Consider the following 26,428-nt stretch of genomic DNA (forward strand, 5'->3'; position numbering starts at 1 on the left):
ACAGGTTAATTTCCTTAAAAGTACAGTTATTAAATTAAAATAAGATATATGTAATTTCAGTGTATATATTTTCTCTTTTGTAAAAATTTCTACCTTATATTTGTGTAATTTGTATAAAATATTATAATTTCTAAATGTTGAGATATTTTCTAATTTTCCTTGTACATTGAACCTGGCATGGTTCCATATATGTGGGGATAGAATAAACTACTTTTAAATATTATACTAAATATAAAGAACTGTGGGATGATAAACATTGATTAAAAGCTACCTATGGTTCCAAAATTAGGAAATAGTGCCATACGAATTGTCTTACTATTTACTTTTTGATAATATTTGAATCTCATATGAAAATAATTTTAAAATTAATAATAAACATTTACATAGCACTTGTAACATGCTAGGCATTGCTCCTAATAAAAGAGATATTATTATCCCCATTTGGTAGATATATAAACTGAGGCACAGAAAATTTAAGTAAACTGTGTTCAAATGCTGGCAAAATGTCAGAATCTGGATTTGAACACAGTTTTTTACCAGTAACGGGTCTTTTAACTAATACTCCACACAGAAAAGCAACATACACACAAAAAAAAAAATCACAGAAGGGGTAAGAATGTAACACTTTACTTACTGTCATGCTTGAAAGTTAATGATTTTATAGAAAATGCTATTTTTCATAAAATAATCTCTCATGGAAAAGACTAATGTTAATTCAATTTGCAAACATTATTCATGAATTAATTATTGATTGGGTCACATTTAATTCCAAAGAACAGCAATGATTGTCACCAGAAATCATGTCCCTGGCAAAATACAGTGGGTAGCTCCTCTTTCAAAGAAGGCATCTGAATACTATAATGTCTCCATTTCTCAATTAAGCTTTTGTTATGCAATTCCATTCAAGCTCTAAATATTTCCAGACTAAGATATTTCATTCTAAACTCCATGCTCTTGTTTTTTTTTTCCATTTAATCTGCACTATGTCCTTCCTCTTTCAATTTGGCACCTGTGGGTGAATGACTTTAGGAAAAGTTTAGTGGCATGCCCTTTTGGGGTGAGATTGTTTTTAGCATGTGAAGGACAGAGAAATTGAACAGGAAAGAATACATGAGAAATACAAATAAGTGAAGCAGTCTAAGAAATGCAGAATCAATCATTATTACACTGGGCATATGTGATTAAATGTCTTCAAAACAATGAGGCTCATCCATCAGCATCCTCACGCATTGGGAAATCAGATCATTCTGGGAGAGAACAGAGACAGTCAGTCCGACAAGGCCATCTCCTCATGGTTACACATCACAGCCAAGTGCACATGTAAGGAATGCATCTCCTTGATTTGCAATTGTTTTTTCTAAAATGTGAAATCTCCGTATAGAAATGTGACAAGATAGGGGTAAGGCACGTCTTTCTGATATCTGAAAGGGTATCACGTTGTGTAACTCAGCTCCAGAAGAAACTGTGATATCCCTGAGTGCATTAATAAGTATTCATATAATTATGATGGCACTCTTGAAATACGTTATAAGTGCATTTCAATGATCCTACAAGTGAAGTAAATATATCAATTAAATAAAAATGACATATTTATGTGAAAGAAATTAAACTTCTAAAATTTATAGATTTATAAATATTGCTTGTTCTCTAAAGTGTACTATCACCACAGTATTACAGCACAAACTATTCTATTATTTTTGTTATACTGGTTTCAACACAGAGTCAATAATGTCTGCTTAAAAGGTATAATTAAAATACATCTTTCTTTTCTACTGTCCTTCTTCAATAACTATTTCTGTGATACTGACCGGTGTGCCACTCATTTCCCAGTGGTTGTGTACTCTATGCATGTTCAGTGTTTTAAAGAAGAAATGGGAAGTGGTATAACCTCTACAATATTAACTTTGCAAATGTCTGGCACATTTAATAGGTCTGAGTATGAAAAGCAAATAAAAACTGGGGCAGTTATCCAGATATATTTCAGCCAAAAGAATGACTTTCCTTACAATCTACAGCTATTTAAGACAAAATAGTATTGTTTGTATGTGAACTCCAAATAATCCCATAATTTTTCCCCCTGCATGAGTAGATATAGCCTTTAAAGCTATCTGCTTTATAACTTCATAGTCAGAGCTTCTTCGGTCTGAAATCATTTCTTGAGGGAGCTTTTGAAAAGATTTACAAAATCATGTCTATTTTCAAAATTGTAAGCTGAAATTGCTTTGCCTGTGCAGATATGATGACCCAAATCTCTTTCTGCAAAACATCCTTTTAAAATATGAAATCATTTGATTTATCAACTGGTATACATACTAATTTTCCTTCTATTACTTTAAGCAGATTTACATGTTTCAAAGCAGGAGAAAAAAAAGCATCAAGGAAAAGCCAATAAGACATTGTTATTTCAATATTCTAACAAACCATATTGAGCTTTTACATTAAAAAGCCTCATTTAGTAAATAAGGTATTTATGAAAACTAAAGACTACCTTTGAATAGAATATTTTAATAAGTTAATAAATTGCATACATGGATACAGAATAAATACTGTGAAATGTTTTCACTAAGGTGCTGTGAAACAACAACAGTGCAAAGTTCTAAACAAAGCATTCAGTTCACAGCATGGATGCACAAATAGAAGCAGATTATAGGTATTCCCCTAATACAGGCCCCAACACATAGTTTAGTACTCTTTTTGTCAAAGACGATCAATTTTATTAACATAGCTTTCTCTAAAATGGTACCAGTTATTTCAATGCTAATATTCAGAAAATAAAAAGTCAGCATTTTAGAGGTGAGGGTAAGTAAAGAACTAAGGAATATCAGAACACAGCACATGAATAACAATCACATTTTAAGAATTTATTGAAAAGGTGAGACTGAACATAAGTACAATTGTGGCTGGATAGAGATGGAAAGAAATACAAGTCTAATTGTGATGGTTTTAGTCTATGTTAGGCCAAATTAGTGGTAATGCTGTTTTAGGGAAAAAATCCTGCAAGGGAAGGTAAACTAACAAGTTTAGAGTCTATTGCATTTCATTGAGACGATAAAGTTTCTATTATCAGATGTTTTCCAAAGGAAAATAATATGTAGAAAAGTATCTATCACATCAACTATTTGACAATTTTAAAATTCTGTCAATTATTAGTAGTAGTATTCTCATTATCATTATTACTACGCCTTCTACCCATACTGTGCTGAGAAACAAGATGCACAATCATACTCAGCACAGTGGTTATGCTTTCTATTTTTAAAAAAATGATTGAAGAAGTCAATTGTCTTTCTCTTTTGCCCTTGATTTTAACAGTATTTGCCAAAGTAAATATGCTCATTGATTTTGGATTTGGCTACTCAAATAATGTGCCCAAGTTTTTCCCATAATCAATCGGAGAATCTATTTCTACCACTTATGAATCATTCAAAATTTTATTTCCTATTTATATGTAGCTGCCTGAGAACACAAAGCTCCTTCTTACCTGTATGGTAAAACTTCCCTGAAAATCCAAGGTTGAAGGTAAAATTTGCAACCTGAGTGCGCAGTAAATTTTGAGTCTCTAGTAATGCCTGAAATAAATAAGAAATTAACATGATTTTAGAAAAATAAATATGAAGTTTTGGGATGCCTCTTTTGCAAATGTGTATGCATGAGTAAAACAAAATGATATGAGCTTTCTTGTTTTTGATGGGTACTGTTATGTAGTATTCATATTTCAGGTATTATAATTATTATTGTCATCATTTTTATTGAAGGTCACCGTATTATGAAACAGTTAAGTCCTAAGCACATTTTGCATTACTGAGAGGCAATTGTCCAACTCCACAGCACTGAAATCATTTTTCATTTCTGTGTGAGACATTTCTTGAACTTTGGATTATTAAACTTCCTTTATGTGGTGAAAATTTTTCAGAATTCTTGAATGCAGACAAGTCCTGTTTTCTTGGTAAGCAATAGGAGGAGAATTTTGTTTGAACTGCAATTTAATATTTTATTTAACTGGGCCACCTCCCTCATCATTTTTAAAGGCATAATTATTAAATTGAAAGCTTGGGTTTTTACCTTACAAACTAAAGAGCAATGTATATTTTATAGGACATTGCTTGCAAACCTAGTTATGAAAAAGGGAAGAACATGTAAAAATAGATACCCCTTTTTGTTACTAATTCCATAACAGAAATTTTCTAAATGTGACAAACATTTCCCTAGTTTCTAGATTTGGATTAGACTATGTGAAGTCTGGTTTGTGGACAGGATAATAACACACTGCTAATAATGACACAGAATTAGTTATGTAAATTTGTTGCCAATCCTTTCACCGCCATTATTCCTATGTCAAAATTTATAGCATAATTCAGAACTCTTATATCCTTGGGCTTTTTAGTTTGCTTACGGGTCTGCATATTGATTCAGAATGCTTTTTCTATTTTTAAAGGATTTTTAAAGAGGGCATACTTTGTTCTAATTAAAATGAGAAGCTAATTTCAAACAAGAGATATTAATAATAAGAATGATTTTTGATTACTCCTATCCATCTGCTATGGAGACTAAGCAGTCAGAGGTTAAACAATTTTTTTCCATTAGTCATGGTGGCTAAGCATTTGTTTCAAAGACTTGTGAACCTAACTGTTTATTCCTTTACAATGAAAGGAGTCTCCTGCACATTAGTTTGATTAAAAAAAATGACTAAGTAACTAAAATGTTGATAAAATATATAGTCAATGGTTATTCAAGACCACAATTAGACTGGGTATTATCATGTTCAACATTATTAAATATTATCAACTAAGTAGACAAAGGCAAAAATAGAACCATTAGCTTAACTGAGTTCTACAAAATATTAAAAATACATTTCTCATAGAGATTAAACTATTAAAAACAGTTAAGATAAAAAGTGTATTGAACTAGTTGAACATATTGGTAAATGCTCTGGAATACAGCCTTAAAATAAGAACATTATGCATTATTTCCCTGAGTGAGTTCCCTTTTCTGGCTTTTTTTGGCTGTATTCCATGCACAATTTCTGAGTCTCCTTATCTTGATTTTTAAAAAAATTTCTCCCGTCTGCTATTCGCCTCACCACTCCAATTTCATACACTTATCTTTCTTCCTCTAAGTTCTTGAAGTCATTCATTATTCTGCATTTATTTATCTGTGAAATGGGGTACTTTTGAATATTTATTTTATACTATTATTAGGAGAATTACATTGGGTAAGGCATGCAAATTGTTTAGCTAAGTGTCTGGCAAGTAGCATGAGCTCAAAAAATACTATTACTGATACCTGAGTCTATCATTCTCTCTCCATCAGTTAGGTATCCTTGGTGCCTCTAACACCCATTGCTATTTCCTGCAAATCACCACGTACTCTGGTTAAACTTAGCTAACTCCTACCTCCTACATTTCCCCATGCCATTTCTCTCTTTATTCTCCGTACCTAGAAAGCCTCCCCAGCTCCCAATCCCATTTCCCAAATCCCACCAATTCTTTATATCTCCACCCAAATGCCAACTTTTTGCATAAAGCCTCCTCTAGTACACCAAAGTAGATTCCTAAATTATTTTCTTAAGACTTGCATCATTTTTGACTTTATTGCATCCATGCTGTATCTTATGTTTTCCTCTAGTCTATGCACCTGAAGGTCCATCAAACCTTACTCATTTTCATGTAACTCATGTTACTGGTTTTTTTTTTTTTTTGCATTTAGTAACATGAGATACATGAAAATGAGTTAGGTTTGATGTATTCAAAGTATGATAAAAGTACATACTGATACACAGCAATAATTGGACTGGTTTCATTTATTTTAAATTTTTATCAGGAACATTTTTCCAATGGTAATATGATAAACATAGTTCATGGGCCATACCACAAGATGATATCAGAACAATATAGATAGGATCTAGCATTTCACCAGGATGTTTTATAACAGATGTTTTATAGCCTTGTATCATAGATCTCTAAAGCAAGTTCAGAGAGGCAAAGGCAGATGCGGGGCTAGTTAGCTATGTGAAGAACTTAACAGATCTTCATTGTTGAAAAAAATAGAGTTGTCTAATCATGGCCTACTAACATGTAGTCTGGATTAATGAGGGAGTAAAAATGACAAATGCTAAAAGTAAAACCAAAACAAATGAAAAAAAAAAAGCAAATCTGAAAAAGTTTTCAAGGCTTCCTTGTTTAGTACAAGTAAATGTTCTTTAGTTTTCAAACTTCAGAAAAGTTTCCATGCCTTTCAATGACAAAGGAAGAGAGAAAAAAATAACAATGAATATACACAAAATGATTCAAACTATAAAAAGTCAGAAATAAATTTAAAAGAGAAAAGTGCTAAACCATACAAATTAAGAAGAAAAGTAGAAAGAAGAAAGAATTCCAATATAGGAATAATGTAAAATGTCAGAAGAAATATTAGCGCAAGAATAATATGGATATAAATTTCAGAATAAATTAAGTACAAATTTAAGTTATTCTTTAAAAACTCCTTATTTTTTAAAACCCCTTATTTTGGAAAAACTTCTTTAATGAGCTAGAAATAAAGTGTCTCAATTTGGAATACAAATAAAATAGTAAAGCTCAGGAAATACACTTTTTTCTACCTGAATATTTTGTGTGGAAACTTTAGTTTTGAATATATATAATAAAATGTGGCTGGGCGCGATGGCTCCTGCCTGTAATCCCAGCACTTTGGGAGGCCAAGGCAGGTGGATCATTTGAGGTCAGAAGTTCAAGACCAGCCTGGCTAACATGGTGAAACCCCTTCTCTACTAATAATACAAAAGTTGATGGGCGTGGTGGTGCATGCCTGTAATCCCAGCTGCTCAGGAGGCTGAGGCAGGAGAATCACTTAAACCTGGGAGGTGGAGGTTGCAGTGAGCCGAGATTGCACCATAGCACTCCAGCCTGGGCGACAAGAGCGAAACTCCATCTCAAAAAATAAATAAACAAATAAATAAATAAATAAATAAATATAATAAAATGTGTTTAGAGTTTTGACAATATACATTATTTAATAGTTTGCATGACATAACAATATAAATGGCTTTGAAATTTTTTCTTTTACTGCTTATGAAGAACTCACTAAGTTGATTGTATATTAAAGACAATAAATATGTAACTTATTTATAAAAATCAATAATTTATTATTTTAATAAACATTACTTCCATTAATTCAATATTCTCCTAATAAATTTCTTAGTATTTAAGAAAGCAAGTCTAGGCTGTGGTGGCTTATGCCTATATTACTAGCACTTTGGGAAGCTGAGCTGGGAGGATTGCTTGAGCTTAGGAGTCAAAGCCGGCCTGGGCAACATGGTGCAACCCCTTCTCTACAAAAAAAAAAACACAAAAATTAGCCTGGCATGGTAGGTTGTGCAATGTGCCTGTAGTCTCAACTACTTCCAGGACAGGGGCGAGAGGATCACTTTAGCCCGGGAGTTTGAGACTGCAATGAGCCATGTTCATGCCAATTCGACAAAGAGAAAGAAAGAGAAGAAGGAAGGAAGGAAGGAAGGGAGGGAGGGAGGGAGGGAGGAACGAAGGAAGGAAGGAAGGAAGGAAGGAAGGAAAGAAGGAAGGAAGGAAGGAAGGAAGGAAGGAAGGAAGGAAGGAAGGAAGGAAGGAAAAAGAATGAGAGTTCAATTTTGCCCCTATATAGCTACATACTGTTTGATAAAACAGCAATGGTATTCTAACTTTATTGTGTGTACAGTTTTCTAGAGAAAATTGCTAAAATTGTCAATTCTGGGGCCCACTTTAGGAAATACTGATTTTTGTCCATCATAGTTCCTAGAAATGTGCACTTCATCATATAATCCAGCTAGTTCTAATAAATGTCGAGCAATTATTTTCAAGTTGCCCACATGAAATGAATCACCAGCATGCTTGTAAAATATCTACTCCCAGGCTTATCCTCTAGGGATTCTGAATTGGAAACTACAAAACGAAAACTAAAAATCTGTTTTTCACAATGATTTTTATAGCTTCAACCTGGAGATCGTCACCATTAGGACACTAGTGTCCTAATAATACTGAGTTAGCATATTATTTATATTAATTTCAAGGTGTTATGCATATTTCTTAAACCATTCTGATATTAGGTTGTTACTCTCAGGCTAACCCTTTCCCTAAGCGTACCTAATAAGTCATGTGCATATTCACATTTTGATATAGTCTTTGATATGCTTTGGCTCTGTGTCCCAACCCAAATCTCACATCAAATTGTAATCCCCACACGTTGAAGGTGGGGCTTGGTGGGAGGTGATTGGATCCTGAGGGTGGTTTCTAATGGTTTAGCACCATCTCCCTAGTGCTGTCTCATGACAGAGTTCTCACGAGATCTGGTTGTTTCAAAGTGTGTGGCACTCCCCCCACAACACACTCTCTTCTTGTGAGTCAAGTAAACTTATTTTCTTTGTAAATGATCCAGTCTCAGGTATGTCTTTATAGCAGTGTAAGAATGGACTAATACAGAAAATTGGTATTGGGAGTGGGCACTGCTATAATGACACCTGAAAATGTGGAAGCAACTTTGGAACTGGGTAATGGGCAGAAGTTGGAATAGTATGAAGGGTTCAGAAGAAGACAGGAAGATGTGGGAAAGGTTGGAACTTCCTAGAGACTTGTTGAATGATTGTGACCAAAATGCTGATAGTGATATGGATAATGAAGTGCAGGCTGAGGTGGTCTCAGATGGAGATGGGGAACTTACTGGGAACTAGAGCAAAGGTCATTCTTGCTATGTTTTAACAAAGAGGCTGGAGGCATTTTGCCCCTGCTCTAAAAATCTGTGAAACTTTGAACTTGAGAGAGATGATTAAGGGCGTCTGGAGGAACAAATTTCTAAGTAGCAAAATGTTGAAGATATGGCCTGGCCCTTCCTAAAAGCCTAACTCATTTTCATAAAGAAAGAGATGGTCTGAAATGGGAACTTATATTTAAAAGGGAAGCAGACCATAAGAGTTTGAAAAAATTGCAGCCTGACCATATGGTAGAAAATAAAAATCCATTTTCTGGGGAGGAATTCAAGCCCAAGCCAGCTGCAGACACTTGCATAAGTCAAGAGGAGCCAAATGTTAATCGCCAAGACAGTGGGGAAAGTGTCTCCAGGGCATTTCAGAGACCTTCACAGCAGCCCCTCCCATCACAGGCCCAGAGGCCTCAGAGAGAAAAATGGTTTCTTGGGCCAAGTTCATGGCCCAGCTTCTCTGTACAGCCTAGGGATATGGTGCCCTGCATCCCAGCCACTCCAGCTCCAGCCATGGCTAACATGGCCCAAGGTACAGCTCACGTTGTGGCTTCAGAGGGTGCAAGCTCCAAGCCTTGGTGGCTTCCACGTGGTGTGGTGTGGTGTTGGGCGTGCAGGTGGGAAGGAGGTTAAGAGTTGAGATTTAGGAACCTTCACCTGGATTTCAGAGGATGTATTGAAATGCCCGGATATTCAGGCAAAATCTGCTGAAGGACCAGAGCCCTCATGGAGAATTTTTACCAGGGCAGTGCAGAGGGGAAATGTGGGGTTGGAACACCCATACCAAATCCCCACTGGGGCACTGCCTAGTGGAGCTGTGAGAAGAGGGAGACCATCTGCCAGACCACAGAACGGTAAATTCACGACCAGCTTGCACTGTGTGCCTGGAAATTGCAAACTCTCAATGCCAGCCTGTGAAAGCAGCCATGGGGGCTGTACCCTTCAAAGCCACAAGGCAGAGTTGCCCAAGGCCTTGGGAGTCCACCCCTTGCATCAGCGTGTCCTGGATGTGAGACCTGAAGTCAAAGAAGATTATTTTGGAGTTTTAAGATTTGATGACTGCCCTGCTGGGTTTCAGACTTGCATAGGGCCTGTAGCCCCTTTGTTTGGTCAATTTCTCCTATTTGGAATGAGAGTATTTACCAAATGCCTTTATCTGCATTGTATCTTGGAAGTAACTAACTAGTTTTTTACTTTACAGGCTCATAGGCAGAAGGAACTTACTTTGTCTTAGATAAGAATTTGGACGTGGACTTTTGGGTTAATGCTGGAATGAGTTAAGACTGAGGGAGACTGTTGGGAAGGCATGACTGTATATTGAAATGTGAGAAGGACATGAGATTTGGGAGGGGCCAGGTGCAGAATGATATGGTTGGGCTCTGTGTCCCCACCCAAATCTCATGTCAAATTGTAATCCCCACATGTGGAATGTGGGGCCTTGGTCGGAGGAGATTGGATCATAAGGGTGGTTTCTAATGGTTTCACACTATCCCCCAAGTGCTGTCTTGTGCTAGAGTTCTCACAAGACCTGGTTGTTTAAAAGTATGTGGCACTTTCCCTTTGCACTCTTTTTTCTTCCTCCTCCCACCAAGTAAAATGTGCCTTGCTTTCCCTTTGCCTTCCACCATGATTTTAAGTTTCCTGAGGTCTTCCCAGCCATGTAGAACTGTGAGTGAATTAAACGTCTTTCTTTCTACATTATTGAGTCTTGGGTATGTCTTTATAGCAGTGTGAACAAACTAATACTATTTATTTATTTATTTATTTATTTATTTATTTATTGAGACAGAGTCTCACTCTGGCTGATGGAGTTGCCCAGGCTGGAGTACAGTGGCATGACCTCAGGTCACTGCAACCTCCATCTCCCAAGTTCAACTGATTCTCCTGCCTCAGCCTCCTGAGTAGCTGGGACTACAAGCGTCCACCACCATGCCAGGCTACTTTTTGTATTTTTAGTAGAGACGGGCTTTCACCATATTGGCCAGGCTGGTCTTGAACTCCTGACCTTGTGTTCCACCTGCATCGGCATCCCAAAGTGCTGGGATTACAGGCATGAGCAACGGCACTAGGCCTAATACAGTCTTATAATTTCAAAATTTCAAAACAGCTACCTCAGAGTGATAGTGTTTGTTTTATATGGTCTTTTATCATACTTAATAGCTCAACAAAAAGGTGTCTTATTTATCCTAACTAGATTATGATATGGGAATCAGAAGAGATAACATATATTTATATTTCCCAGGTAAAAAAATTGCTTTATGGAAAGATTAAATAGTCCATCCAGAAGACACAAGAAGGACAAAATTGACCATGCCTGCCTTAAAACTCAGTCTAACCTTAGTAACCTCATGTTCCAATATAGCAAGATTGTGTGCCTACATCGATAAAATGGAGTTGGGATTCCATAAACTTTTGCACAGATACTATTTGTAAATTTACAATTGAAGACGAATAGGGCTGACCCAGGATGAAAATACGAAGCTTTTGAAATTTGCATTTTATAGCTCTACCTTTCTTCTTACTCATCTCAATCTCATTTCTTTCTTTTTTTTTTCTGATAAACTGTTACTGTTACTCAAGGAGGAATTTGCTATAATGTATACATTAACAAAAAACTTACACCAAGTTTTCTACATAATTTCATGTTAAACGGTTTAGCTCAGATTGTGAAATGGATACGTTAATTAATTAAAAATGAGTGAATGCCTCTGATGACAATACTGAACAAGTGCAAGGGTATTTATGGGGAGAAAGGTTGAACTGTAGGGATCCTACTTCTGAAATCACGCTCAATCTGAAAAAAAACCTGGTGAGCCAAAGAACACCTTGACGTTTCAGAGCAATTTTTCCTTTCCTCTTTCCATCCACCACTTAAATATTTCATTGCCATTTTTCTTTTTTGGTCTGTCTCCAGGAAGACAGGAATCTAAAAGCTCACTCTCTTTGGGCACTCTTCCCTCCTTTTGCCACTGTTCATTCATTCATTCATTCACTCAAACAATATTAATTGGACTGTATGTTTTATGTGCTCAGGATAGAGTGGAGAATGGCAAAAATTATGTCTAATTTTATCAAACTTTTACTACGTGTTAGGTGATGAGCAACACTCTAATTATTTATTTAAATCTTCCAACGATCTTTTTATTAATCCTATCTTACAAGTGGAGAAAATAATGCACAGAGAGGCTACATAAATTATGCTAGGTATGGAGTTAGAAAGTACCTGATAAACAAAACTGGTAAGTTTTCTGGTTTTTGATGGAAACTACATTCTTTTTAGGCACACAGAGGATACACATAACAAATCAATCAAATAATTGTTTAATTACAAATTGTTACTAGCGTTGCAAAATTAATTTTAGTACCATGCTATTATTGAAACAAACACAAAGTATCTATGTTTCAACAAGGTAGACAATGAGATCAATAAAGTGCATCCTGGAAAAGTGGCAGGCCATTTTGTTGAGGCATGGAAAATAACAGATCAGTTATGCCTAAAAGGGACCTGGGGAGTCTGCTCCAAACAATGGGGCTAATGAGAACAGATCTTAGGGTCAGGAAAGAATTTAGTGTTGTTACTTTCAAAACTTTGTTACACAGGATTGGAGGGTAAGTTTCAGGAACTAACTGCACACAAAATGTATATATATGGGTAAGGATAATGGTTTCATTGCATAAGGAGTATTTTTTGAATACTGGAAGTTTAAACATTGATACTGATTAAACATACTGGCAAAGAGAAGAAAAAATTAAAAATTGGTTTTACTTTATAAAATAATATTAAATCATGTCACATATGTGAAGAGTTTGCATTTTCTGCCTGATTATCAAAGAACACAATGAAGGTTATATAAATCATTAAATTGCAGTGTGTTCATAGTGTTGTAAATTTTATTTTATTGCATCAGCAAAACACTCCACGTGTCTTTGACTCCTTTCCTAGTAGATGTGAGTGGATGTGTCTCGTGCCCTAAACGTTGTTACTGGAGGGTGTCCTGGGCATCTCCTTGCCACAGAACTAGAAGCCACTGATTTTAGTTCATTCTGAAAGTGTATAAGATGAGCTTCTGCTTCCGTTTTCTGATTGGCATTCTGGTTCTCTCCCTAAGATCAGAAAATTTCCTTAAGAATGGTGAAATACTGTTCAGTTCTTATGAGTTCTAATCTCTCTTTCAATTGTATCTTATTTCAGGTCATAAAGATCATCTCAAACTGTCTGTGCCCTGCACTCTCTTCCTCTGGTTTCTGTTTCCCATGCTCTACTGAATTGATTGAAATTTTGAATCAAATTAGTATATTTGAATAAAATGTGATCTCATTGTGACCCTTCAAATGGTATCAGGGCAGTGGCATTTTTGTTTATAATTTAGTTCCTCTAAGCCTGGTATATATTTTTTTTTTATATATATATATTTTTATATATATATATATTTTTATATATATATATTTTAATATACTATTCCTATAAGCTCTTGCTCTCCAGTCTCCATTATAACTTATAAAATTTTTTTGTCTTGTAAAAAGATAAATACATATTTTAACTTCAGAGGTCATTGTTTGTGTGACATAATTATTTCCTTACAAGATTTTTATAAGGTAATAACAAAATAACTCATATTTCCTAAAGCCAAAGTATTTAAATATGTCATAGAGTAATAGTGGTGTAGAACTCAAACTAGTTAGGATTTCTTTGAAAATAGCGGAATGAATCTTTTAGTCATTTTAACCTCAATGACTTAAAAATGGCTTTAGGAATAATATGAAATCAAATAGCCAAGAATAACATACATATACATGTACGACATAAACAGAATAATAAAGTCAAAATCTTTTTCGGATCATAGTGGGAGATAAGGAGTTTATAACACAAAATATCCCCAAGAATTCTCAGAAAGGATCTGAAAACTAGGTCCGAGTTCCCTTTGCATTTGCTTGCAACTTTAAAATGTAACTTGAATCCCTCTGCAAAATCCTGGCTTTTGTGTTGGAAGGCCAGCTTGATGGAGATACTTTGTATTCCATGTGGAAACTCCAGAGCAGGTACAGATTTGGTTACCACTGTCAGAAATGGCTTAAGATCTGCAGAATGTGGATGTTTGAGCTACCTTCTTCTTCAAGTGATTATAGACAATTTCACGGTGTAAGAAGAGATAACCAGTGAAACAGAAATATTTACCACAGACAAGTGGTAAACCAAACTATGATCCATGAGTCACTATAAATTTGGGTCTATAAAATTAAATGTCTGTGAAAAAATAATTATATCTTCAAAATGTTTAGGAAACACTCTCTATCATACACCACTAGAGAAGGTCTCAACCCACATTAACATACTGAAGTTCTTTGGTAGGAAAAATCTTGCACTTAATGTATCTTATCTTTTACCTCAAATAATCATCCAGAAACACCCACCTCCACTTGCCTAAGTTTGTGGTTTGCTTATTTAGGAAAAAACATTAAGTGAATGTCTAATCATGGGAAAGTAGAGGTGTCTTTTGGGGTCATGATCTCCTCTACTGAATATAGTTTCCTACTTATTATGCAATGCAAATGAAAAATGTAATAGCTGTGATTTTATATGAAATGTGATTCTGAATATGCATGCAGTCAAATAATCACATTAACTCTCTGCAAGTGATCTGTACAAAGGAGTGTTTTTCCATTATTCCAGGATTTGCTATTGTTAAAGAGTTTCAAATAAAGATAAATTCCTTTATATTATGTAATTTTGAAAATATATTTAGAATTAACAATTATAATTTTGATAAATATTATAGTACATTTCTTGGAGCATCTTATTCTTGCTGAGAAATTATGAAAAACAACTATTAAGTTAATGAAAACAACTTTTAAGTTCTTAATGAAATCAATGAAATGTGGATTAATTCAAATTTTCATGATCAATTTTATAAACTTTTTGAAAATTTTCATATGATACATGGTTGAGTATTTTGTAAGCACACAGATACATACATCTTTTTTTTTTTTTTTTTTTTTTTTTGAGACAGAGTCTCGATCTGTAGCCCAGGCTGGAGTGCAGTGGCACAATCTCGGCTCACTGCAAGCTCCACCTCCCGGGTTCATGCCATCTTCCTGCCCCAGCCTCCCAAGTAGCTGGGACTACAGGCGCCCGCCATCACGCCCAGTTAATTTTTTGTATTTTTAGTAGAGACGGGGTTTCACTGTGTTAGCCAGGATGGTCTCAATCTCCTGACCTTGTGATCCACCCACCTTGGCCTCCCAAAGTGCTGGGATTAGAGGTGTGAGCCACCATGCCCAGCCTACATACATCTTTAAATGTGTACCCCCAAAACCACTTTCAAAGGCTGAATATCAAATTATGAGTCAGTTTATATACATTTGAGGCATTAAGGCTTATTTATTTTTTAAGCTCAAATGCAGTAGAATTTTCTCAGTGCACTGCCGGTAGGATAAAGATATCTAATTTTAGATTTTGTTATAAATATGAAAACCATTATTATTCATATAGGACCATAATTGGTTATAGAAACTAGAAGAAAAATACATATACTAAAATCCATGGTATAGCAAAATATTTTAAGATGGATTTTTCTTTACTCGGCAGGTAAATCTTTTTCTTGTGGAAAGTCTCTCCCTCTGACAAAAACTTAAGAGTTTCAAAAACAAAAACTCCTGTGATACCTTGTTGTCACCTCCTTGACTCAGCCCTATTTAAAGCCTAATTATGATGCACATTTATAACAAAGTAGGTGACATAATCTAATAAACACCTACTAGTCTACCAAGTGATTTTCTGTAGATGAAGGGAAGCTAGTGAGACACTCATGAAAGAGAACAGCAAAACCAAAAACGCATGAAGGGTAACATTTTCCAGTGCAGCTCTCAATTCCCAACAAGAGACAGAAACAGTATAATTATTTTCTGTATGAATGGTATCCTTTGGAGTTCTGTGACTGACATTATCTACCTTTCACATTATTTCTTTAATAAAGACATTTTGGTGTAATTTAACTTTAAGTGAACTATGTTCCTGTGCTTACCTATTCAAGAAATATTTAAGTAGCTAATATAGTCCAGCTGTTGTAGGGACTGGAGATTCAGTTTTGAATGAAACAAATAGTCGTTTGGTTAGGAGTTTATATTTCAGTGACACAAACAATAAACAAATAAATTACTAGTATCATTGCAGTTGAACCTGTGGGAAGCCACTGGAGAGTTTTGAGCAGATACATAATATTCATGATTTATACCTTAAATATTTGGCCACTGTATGAAGAATTGCCTGGGTCAGAGCAGGAGAAGAATGAAAGAGGAAAACATGTAGAGGAGAAAAACAGGTTAGCCAATTGAGAAATGAGGGTCCTGGAGTTTGTAGTAAAGCAGGAAGAAAGTGGTCAGATTTGGGATGTAGTTTGAAGATAAAGTTTCTAGAACTATTAATATCAAATGATACATTAAATGCAGGTTGTGAAAGAATTGAATGTAGCATATGATGACTTCTGATTTGTTCCCAGGCTTTATGTGTCAGATGAAAATTGTTTGCAAAGTACCAGCTACCTTTATTCTTCAGTAGAGAAGTGTCTCTTCAAAATCCCTGTCTAGCTTTTAGTGAGTTGACGTCATCAGCATAAATCAGGTGTTCTTAATCTATGACATTTTTGACACTTCCATTTTTTTTATGTCTGCGTTTTCATGAGAGCTCAAGAAGTGGGGAATAGAAGCAATTTTGTTCCAATATTTTGAAGAAAAGATGATAGAATGAGTAATCAAGCAAAATAACTATCCTAATTCTTTTAAAATTTAAGAAGCATAGTAGATACAGGTTCATTGTGGAGGAAATATCAAATTGAAACAAATTTCTAATTTTACACAAGGAATCTAAAACAATGAAGAATAAAAAACATATTACTAGCACTTTTATTCCATTCACTGAATTATTAAAATCAAACTCCTAATTATTATTTTACTAACTATAGCTCATTTAACATTATAAAAAGTCACAAAGTATTCAAATTTATGGATACAACATTCTTTGTACTTGTATAAATGAAGTATAGTAGCTCTTTTCAATAAGCTCTTAAGGAATCCCTTGACCAAAAGACAAATTACAAACTACAAGGATGTTTTATTAACTGATTCTTTAGTTTGACATTGCAAATATCTCTTATCTTGGGCCAGCAGTGAGATAAAGTCTCTTAAAAAAAATTACATCCCACATTATTTTACATTAATCACTAGAATTACATTTAGAAATTTTTGAGTGATCTTTATTCTTCCTAATTGTTGCATGTATCAAGCAAGACAGATATATTTCTACAATATCTTTGTTAATAATTAACACATCTCACATTTACATAATACACTTTTTGGGGCAATTTCTTTGGTAACATTTCATGGCTAATAGGAAGCAATTTGCTTTTCTTTATTAAGTACATTAAAACTTTATGCCCCAGACATCGTTGACAGTAAACATTTGATTCTGCTCAAATTTAATGCACCGAGGCATTTCGCTGTGCCATATTAGGTTTATTTATGTGCTGTGTTCTGCATTGTTAGCTGCTAATGAGACTTCAACTCTTATTGCCCTAAGGCCTGAACACTAACCTCATTTTAATGAGTTCATTATTTGCTGTCTTCTGAAAGGAAGACAACAAATTTTCCTTTTAATTAAAGGTCAAAACACCTCTGGCGAAGTAAAGAGAAGAGGTTATCAAACCCTGGGAGAAGATGAGAGATAGCTCTTTCGGATTTCTAAGCTAAGCAGAGTGAGTATAGACTGGTGTAGGCCCTGGTTTCTCAAGACTATAGACAGTCGATCAATCTCTCGAGACCATTTATTTAAGACAAATGAGAATAATACAACACGATAGCTAATGTGCCTGAGACTTTGTAAAAAATGAAAGTCAGCCAAAGTAATTAAAGAGGCTTTACTCCTAACCAAAAAGGCCGTGTGGATCAATACCACTGCAGGAACAAGACTCCTCTTTTGCATGACGAATGAGTTATGGGGTGAAGGGAACAAATGCCACATTAACTGAGCCAAAAAAAAAACTATTCTCAAATATTTTACCACTGAAAGTAAAGCAAAGGCAAATAAATATTTTGAAGAACTATTTTTTAATAACATAAAGGATATGTGGACACAGCATGTGATATAGGAATACACATTGTATATTCAGAAAAACCTGGCTGCTAAAATGTGACATTCCTGGAAATATCAGTCGTTATTCACATTTGCAGGCAATGGATACCTCTAGCCACAAGAGAAAAGTGAAATCTCAATAATATCAAAACAGATAATATGAACAACTTGTTACTTACATAATATTTAATACAAATGAAATTAAGAGACTTAAGCACAAAATTAAATGGAGTATTTATACTTAACAAATAATGTGCTTATATTACAAACCAAAAATTTTCATGGTGCTCTGATGACATACACATTCTACATATGGATTATTTGAATCTTGTACTACACTGCTTTTTAATTAAAATTTAACCTAATTCTAATAATATATTTTTATTTGTACATATGCCTTCAATAACTTTAGATTAATGTGTGAGATCTGGCATATACATTTTATGTTTCTAGTATTGTTTCTGGTTTAAAGTATATAATCAGTATTTCTTCTTCTTCAATAAATTGTTTATTACAGAAAAATCTCAAAAATAGTATGTTTCCCATATACTGAATACTTACTGCATTATATTTTAGTATGGTACAGTTGTCACAATTAACGAACCAATATTGGTACATTATTATTAATTGAAGTACATACTTAATTTTTTTTTTCAGTTTTTCCCTAATTTCCTTTTTCTGTTCCAGGATCCCATCAGGATAACACATGACATTTATTTATAGTTTTTACATCTCCTTAAGCTACTCTTGCCTGCAACATTTAAAGGTGTCTTAATTTTTTTTAGAGACGTTTTAGGTTTACAGAAAAACTAAGCAGAAATTACAGAGTTCTACGTCCCCTGTCTTCTCACTCCCGCCCCACCACCCAGATTCCTCTATTGTTGACAGTTTCCATTATGTGATGCATTTATTACAATTTACGAATGAATGTTAACACATTACTCTTAACTAAAGTTCAGAATTTACATTAGGATTCACTGGGTTGTACAGATGACCCTTCACAGAACAGGTTTGAACTATATGGGTCTTCTTATAGGAAGGTTTTTGGTTTTTTTTTCAATAAATAAAGTTGACCTTTCGTTTCCATGGGTTTCACATCTGCCACAAAACTCAGATAGAAAATACAGTATTTACAAGATGCCAAACCTGTGGATACTATGCATAATCTCCATTGAGCATTTTACAGTTTTCAAAAGATCATTATATGGTATTTCATTTAACTTTTACAATAATTCTATGCACATTTATTTCACAAAGGTTTACAATTAATTTAGAAAGGGGTGTTGCTTAACCAGTCTCTAAACTCTAAATCTCTGATCCCAAATCTGTTCTTTACATTTCCTATGAGAACTCTAGCTCCTGGGTATGGGTGGCATCAATTACTCACTGATGGTCAGCTGAATTGTAAATATTTCGTCTGATATTTGTATACTTTACTTAAAAAATAACCACTTCAGTTCCAGAACTCAATGTTCTAAAAGAAAGAATTAAAATTCACAGAAATGAAATAGTATTTAAATAATTATATATCTTTCTGACTTAGTTTCATGGTGTACTATAGATAGTAAGTGCTTAGAATTTCAAATAAAGAGATGACATTCATATTGCAGAGGCTCCATATTTTCTTTGTGATTTTAGCTGAGGCATTAAAAATATTTTTGTGGGGTGGAGCCAAGATGGCCGAATAGGAACAGCTCCATTCTACAGCTCCCAGCGTGAGCGATGCAGAAGATGGGTGATTTCTGCATTTCCATCTGAGGTACCGGGTTCATCTCACTAGGGAGTGCCAAACAGTGGGTGCAGGACAGTCGGTTTAGTGCACCATGCACGAGCAAAGCCGAAGCAGGGTGAGGCACTGTCTCACTCGAGAAGCACAAGGGGTCAGGGAGTTCCCTTTCCTAGTCAAAGAAAGGGGTGACAGACGGCACCTGGAAAATCGGATCACTCCCACCCTAATACTGTGCTTTTCCAACGGGCTTGGAAAACGGCACACCAGGAGATTGTGTCCTGCACCTGGCTTGGAGGGCCCTACGCCCACGGAGTCTCACTGATTGCTAGCACAGCAGTCTGAGATCAAACTGCAAGGCTGCAGTGAGGCTGTGGGAGGGGCACCCACCATTGCCCAGGCTTGCTTAGGTAAACAAAGCAGCCAAGAAGCTCAAACTGGGTGGAACCCACCACAGCTCAAGGAGGCCTGCCTGCCTCTGTAGGCTCCACCTCTGGGGGCAGGGCACAGACAAACAACAAGTCAGCAGTAACCTCTGCAGACTTAAATGTTCCTGTCTGACAGCTTTGAAGAGAGTAGTGGTTCTCCCAGCACACAGCTGGAGATCTGAGAATGGGCAGACTGCCTCCTCAAGTGAGTCCCTGACCCCCGAGCAGCCTAACTGGGAGGCACCCCCCAGTAGGGACAGACTGACACCTCACTCGGCCAGGTACTCCTCTGAGACAAAACTTCTAGAGGAACAATCAGACAGCTGAATTTGCGGTTCGCGAAAATCCGCTGTTCTGCAGCCACTGCTGCTGACACCAGCCAAACAGGGTCTGGAGTGGACCTCTAGCAAACTCCAACAGACCTGCAGCTGAGGGTCCTGTCTGTTAGAAGGAAAACTAACAAACAGAAAGCACACCCATACCAAAAACCCATCTGTACATCACCATCATCAAAGACCAAAAGTAGAAAAAACTACAAAGATGGGGAGAAAACAGAGCAGAAAAACTGGAAACTCTATAAAGTAGAGCACCTCTCCTCCTCCAAGGGAGAGCAGTTCCTCACCAGCAACGGAACAAAGCTGGACAAAGAATGACTTTGACGACTTGAGAGAAGAAGACTACAGACGATCAAACTACTCCAAGCTACAGGAGGAAATACAAACCAATGGCAAAGAAGTTAAAAACTTTGAAAAAAAATTAGACGAATGTATAACTAAAATGACCAATGCAGAGCAGGGCTTAAAGGAGCTGATGGAGCTGAAAGCCAAGTTTCACGAACTACGTGAAGAATACAGAAGCCTCAGTAGCCGACGCGATCACCTAGAAGAAAGGGTATCAGCAATGGAAGATGAAATGAATGAAATGAAACGAGAAGGGAAGTTTAGAGAAAAAAGAACAAAAAGAAACGAACAAAGCCTCCAAGAAATATGGGACTATGTGAAAAGACCAAACCTACGTCTGATTGGTGTACCTGAAAGTGACGGGGAGAATGGAATCAAGCTGGAAAACACTCTGCAAGATATTATCCAGGAGAACTTCCCCAATCTAGCAAGGCAGGCCAACGTTCAGATTCAGGAAATATAGAGAACACAACAAAGATACTCCTCAAGAAGAGCAACTCCAAGACACATAATTGTCAGATTCACCAAAGTTGAAATGAAGGAAAAAATGTTAAGAGCGGCCAGAGAGAAAGGTTGGGTTGCCCACAAAGGGAAGCCCATCAGACTAACAGCGGATCTCTCAGCAGAAACTCTACAAGCAAGAAGAGAGTGAGGGCCAATATTCAACATTGTTAAACAAAAGAATTTTCAACCCAGAATTTCATATCCAGCCAAACTAAGCTTCATACGTGAAGGAGAAATAAAATACTTTACAGACAAGCAAATGCTGAGAGATTTTGTCACCACCAGGCCTAACCTAAAAGAGCTCCTGAAGGAAGCACTAAACATGGAAAGAAACAACCTGTACCAGCCACTGCAAAAATATGCCAAATTGTAAAGACCATCGAGGCTAGGAAGAAACTGCATCAACTAACCAGCAAAATAACCAGCTAACATCATAATGACAGGATCAGATTCACATATAACAATATTAACTTTAAATGTAAATGGGCTAAATGCTCCAATTAAAAGACACAGACTGGCAAATTGGATAAGGAGTCAAGAACCAGCAGTGTGCTGTATTCAGGAAACCCATCTCACGTGCAGAGACACATATAGACTCAAAATAAAGGGATGGAGGAAGATCTACCAAGCAAATGGAAAACAAAAAAAGGCAGGGGTTGCAATCCTAGTCTCTGATAAAACAGACTTTAAGCCAACAAAGATCAAAAGAGACAAAGAAGGCCATTACATAATGGTAAAGGGATCAATTCAACAAGAAGAGCTAACTATCCTAAATATACATGCACCCAATACAGGAGCACCCAGATTCATAAAGCAAGTCCTGAGTGACCTAAAAAGTGACTTAGACTCCCACACAATAATAATGGGAGATTTTAACACCCCACTGTCAACATTAGACAGATCAACGAGATAGAAAGTTAACAAGGATACCCAGGAATTGAACTCAGCTCTGCACCAAGCAGACCTAATAGACATCTACAGAACTCTCCACCCCAAATCAACAGAATATACATTCTTTTCAGCACCACACCACACCTATTCCAAAATTGACCACATACTTGGAAGTAAAGCTTTTCTCAGCAAATGTAAAAGAATAGAAATTATAACAAACTGTCTCTCAGACCACAGTGCAATCAAACTGGAACTCAGGATTAAGAAACTCACTCAAAACCGCTCAACTACATGGAAACTGAACAACCTGCTCCTGAATGACTACTGGATACATAACGAAATGAAGGCAGAAATAAAGATGTTCTTTGAAACCAATGAGAACAAAGACACAACATACCAGAATCTCTGGGACACATTCAAAGCAGCATGTAGAGGGAAATTTATAGCACTAAATGCCCACAAGAGAAAGCAGGAAAGATCCAAAATTGACATCCTAACATCACAATTAAAAGAACTAGAAAAGCAAGAGCAAACACATTCAAAAGCTAGCAGAAGGCAAGAAATAACTAAAATCAGAGCAGAACTGAAGGAAATAGAGACACAAAAAACCCTTCAAAAAGATTAATGAATCCAGGAGCTGGTTTTTTGAAAAGATCAACAAAATTGATAGACCACTAGCAAGACTAATAAAGAAGAAAAGAGAGAAGAATCAAATACACACAATAAAAAATGATAAAGGGGATATCACCACCGATCCCACAGAAATACAATCTACCATCAGAGAATGCTACAAACACCTCTACGCAAATAAACTAGAAAATCTAGAAGAAATGGATAAGTTCCTCGACACATACACCCTCCCAAGACTAAACCAGGAAGAAGTTGAATCTCTGAATAGACCAATAACAGGCTCTGAAATTGTGGCAATAATCAATAGCTTACCAACCAAAAACAGTCCAGGACCTGATGGATTCACAGCCGAATTCTACCAGAGGTACAAGGAGAAACTGGTAGCATTCCTTCTGAAACTATTCCCATCAATAGAAAAAGAGGGAATCCTCCCTAACACATTTTATGAGGCCAGCATCATCCTGATACCAAAGCCTGGCAGAGACACAACCAAAAAAGAGAATTTTAGACCAATATCCTTGATGAACATTGATGCAAAAATCCTCAATAAAATACTGGCAAACTGAATCCAGCAGCACATCAAAAAGCTTATCCACCATGATCAAGTGGGCTTCATCCCTGGGATGCAAGGCTGGTTCAACATATGCAAATCAATAAATGCAATCCAGCATATAAACAGAACCAAAGACAAAAACCACATGATTATCTCAATAGATGCAGAAAAGGCCTTTCACAAAATTCAACAACCCTTCATGCTAAAAACTCTCAATAAATTAGGTATTGATGGGATGTATCTCAAAATAATAAGAGCTATCTATGACAAACCCACAGCCAATATCATATTGAATGGGCAGAAACTGGAAGCATTCCCTTTGAAAACTGGCACAAGACAGGGATGTCCTCTCTCACCACTCCTATTCAACATAGTGTTGGAAGTTCTGGCCAGGGCAATTAGGCAGGAGAAGGAAATGAAGGGTATTCAATTAGGAAAAGAGGAAGTCAAATTGTCCCTGTTTGCAGACGACATGATTGTATATCTAGAAAAGCCGACTGCCTCAGCCCAAAGTCCCCTTAAGTTGATAAGCAACTTCAGCAAAGTCTCAGGATACAAAATCAATGTACAAAAATCACAAGCATTCTTGTACACCAATAACAGACAAACAGAGAGCCAAATCATGAGTGAACTCCCATTCACAATTGCTTCAAAGAGAATAAAATACCTAGGAATCCAACTTACAAGGGACGTGAAGGACCTCTTCAAGGAGAACTACAAACCACTGCTCAATGAAATAAAAGAGGATACAAACAAATGGAAGAACATTCCATGCTCATGGGTTGGAAGAATCAGTATCGTGAAAATGGCCCTACTGCCCAAGGTAAATTATAGATTCAATGCCATCCCCATCAAGTTACCAATGACTTTCTTCACAGAATTGGAAAAAACTACTTTAAAGTTCATATGGAACCAAAAAAGAGCCTGCATTGCCAAGTCAATCCTAAGCCAAAAGAACACAGCTGGAGGCATCACTCTACCTGACTTCAAACTATACTACAAGGCTACAGTAACCAAAACAGCATGGTACTGGTACCAAAACAGAGACACAGATCAATGGAACAGAACAGAGCCCTCAGAAATAATTCCACATATCTACAACTATCTGATCTTTTGCAAACCTGACAAAAACAAGCAATGGGGAAAGGATTCCCTATTTAATAAATGGTGCTGGGAAAACTGGCTAGCCATATGTAAAAAGCTGAAACTGGATCCCTTGCTTACACCTTATACAAAAATTAATTCAAGATGGATTAAAGACTTACATGTTAGACATAAAACCATAAAAACCCTAGAAGAAAACCTAGGCAATACCATTCAGGACATAGGCATGGACAAGGATTTCATGTCTAAAACACCAAAAGCAATGGCAACAAAAGCCAAAATTGACAAATGGGATCTAATTAAACTAAAGAGCTTCTGCACAGCAAAAGAAACTACCATCAGAGTGAACAGGCAACCTACAAAATGGGAGAAAATTTTTGCAACCTACTCATCTGACAAAGGGCTAATATCCAGAATCTACAATGAACTCAAACAAATTTACAAGAAAAAAACAAACAACCCCATCGAAAAGTGGGCGAAGGATATGAACAGACACTTCTCAAAAGAAGACATTTATGCAGTCAAAAGACACATGAAAAAATGCTCATCATCACTGGCCATCAGAGAAATGCAAATCAAAACCACAATGAGATACCATCTCACACCAGTTTGAATGGCCATCATTAAAGTCAGGAAACAACAGGTGCTGGAGAGGATGTGGAGAAATAGGAACACTTTTACACTGTTGGTGGGACTGTAAACTAGTTCAACCATTGTGGACGTCAGTGTGGTGATTCCTCAGGGATCTAGAACTAGAAATACCTTTTGACCCAGCCATCCCATTACTGGGTATATACCCAAAGGACTATAAATCATGCTGCTATAAAGACACATGCACACGTATGTTTATTGCGGCACTATTCACAATAGCAAAGACTTGGAACCAACGCAAATGTCCAACAACAATAGACTGGATTAAGAAAATGTGGCACATATACACCATGGAATACTATGCAGCCATAAAAATGATGAGTTCATGTCCTTTGTAGGGACATGGATGAAACTGGAAACCATCATTCTCAGTAAACTATCACAAGGACAAAAAAACCAAACATCGCATGTTCTCACTCATAGGTGGGAATTGAACAATGAGAACACATGGACACAGGAAGGGGAACATCACACTCTGGGTTCTGTTGTGGGGTTGGGGGAGGGGGAGGGACCACTTTAGGCAGATATACCTAATGCTAAATGACGAGTTAATTGGTGCAGAACACCAACATGGCACATGGATAGATATGTAACAAACCTGTACATTGTGCACATGTATCCTAAAACTTAAAGTATAATAATAATAATAATAAAAAGAATTTATCCTAAAAATATATTTGCACATATGAAACTGGCCCATGTACAAGAGTATACAAGGTTGCTCACTTCAGCACTGAATTATAACAATGAGTGGAAACTTAACTAGAGGATTGGCTAAACAAATTATAGTGAATCTATGAAATAAAATGTGCTTGGTATGGAAAAAAAATATTTTTGCTTATTATTCTTATTTAGATGGTAGGATCCTAGGATTTTGGGAATATAGAAATGACATCTGGGTGTGCACTACTATAGTGGATCTAATTTTAAAAGTTTAGGATTCATCTATTTGGACAATATCTGTATTAGTTGTTCATTTCTTCATGTATCTCTAAGAATTGGAGTAGGCAAAAAACTTACTTGAGTGTTCCTTCACCTTGTAGCCTTAAAATTATTGTTTCTGTTTTAAGTAATACTAGTTATAGAGGTAGTGCTGGGTACCAAGTGGAGAAATCAGAAATAGAAAGTAACTTACTCAGCATTAATTGCAGTTTGGTATCACACTTCACAATTGGACATATATTCTGTTGCTTTTACACCTATTTTTGTTGGAGAATATATGTTTTCCTTAAATCTGCTTTTGACATAGAAATACATGTAAAATATTTAAAAATATTTTTTAGCCTCTGTTTTAAAAACCAAATGATGAAGGCAACTGCTCATCTAGGTGTTGTGTGAATCATGGAAACCTGTGCATTGATAAAGTCTATCTTCCACTAATCAATTGTCTAAAAA

General features: G+C 36.1%; 1 protein-coding gene across 1 annotated transcript in view; it reads right to left on the minus strand.

Annotated features, from left to right (window-relative positions):
• The window catches only part of LOC116463277 (bifunctional heparan sulfate N-deacetylase/N-sulfotransferase 4), a 276,145-nt gene that overhangs the window by 141,455 nt on the left and 108,262 nt on the right, over positions 1 to 26,428 (minus strand). Inside the window, exon 3 of the mRNA XM_032146315.2 lies at positions 3,479 to 3,566. Within this exon, the coding sequence (XP_032002206.1) occupies positions 3,479 to 3,566 (88 nt within the window). The remainder of the gene's footprint in view (positions 1 to 3,478; positions 3,567 to 26,428) is intronic.

The sequence above is a fragment of the Hylobates moloch genome, unplaced genomic scaffold (genome assembly GCF_009828535.3).
Source record: "Hylobates moloch isolate HMO894 unplaced genomic scaffold, HMol_V3 SCAFFOLD_3, whole genome shotgun sequence".
In the NCBI taxonomy this organism is placed as follows: Eukaryota; Metazoa; Chordata; class Mammalia; order Primates; family Hylobatidae; genus Hylobates; species Hylobates moloch.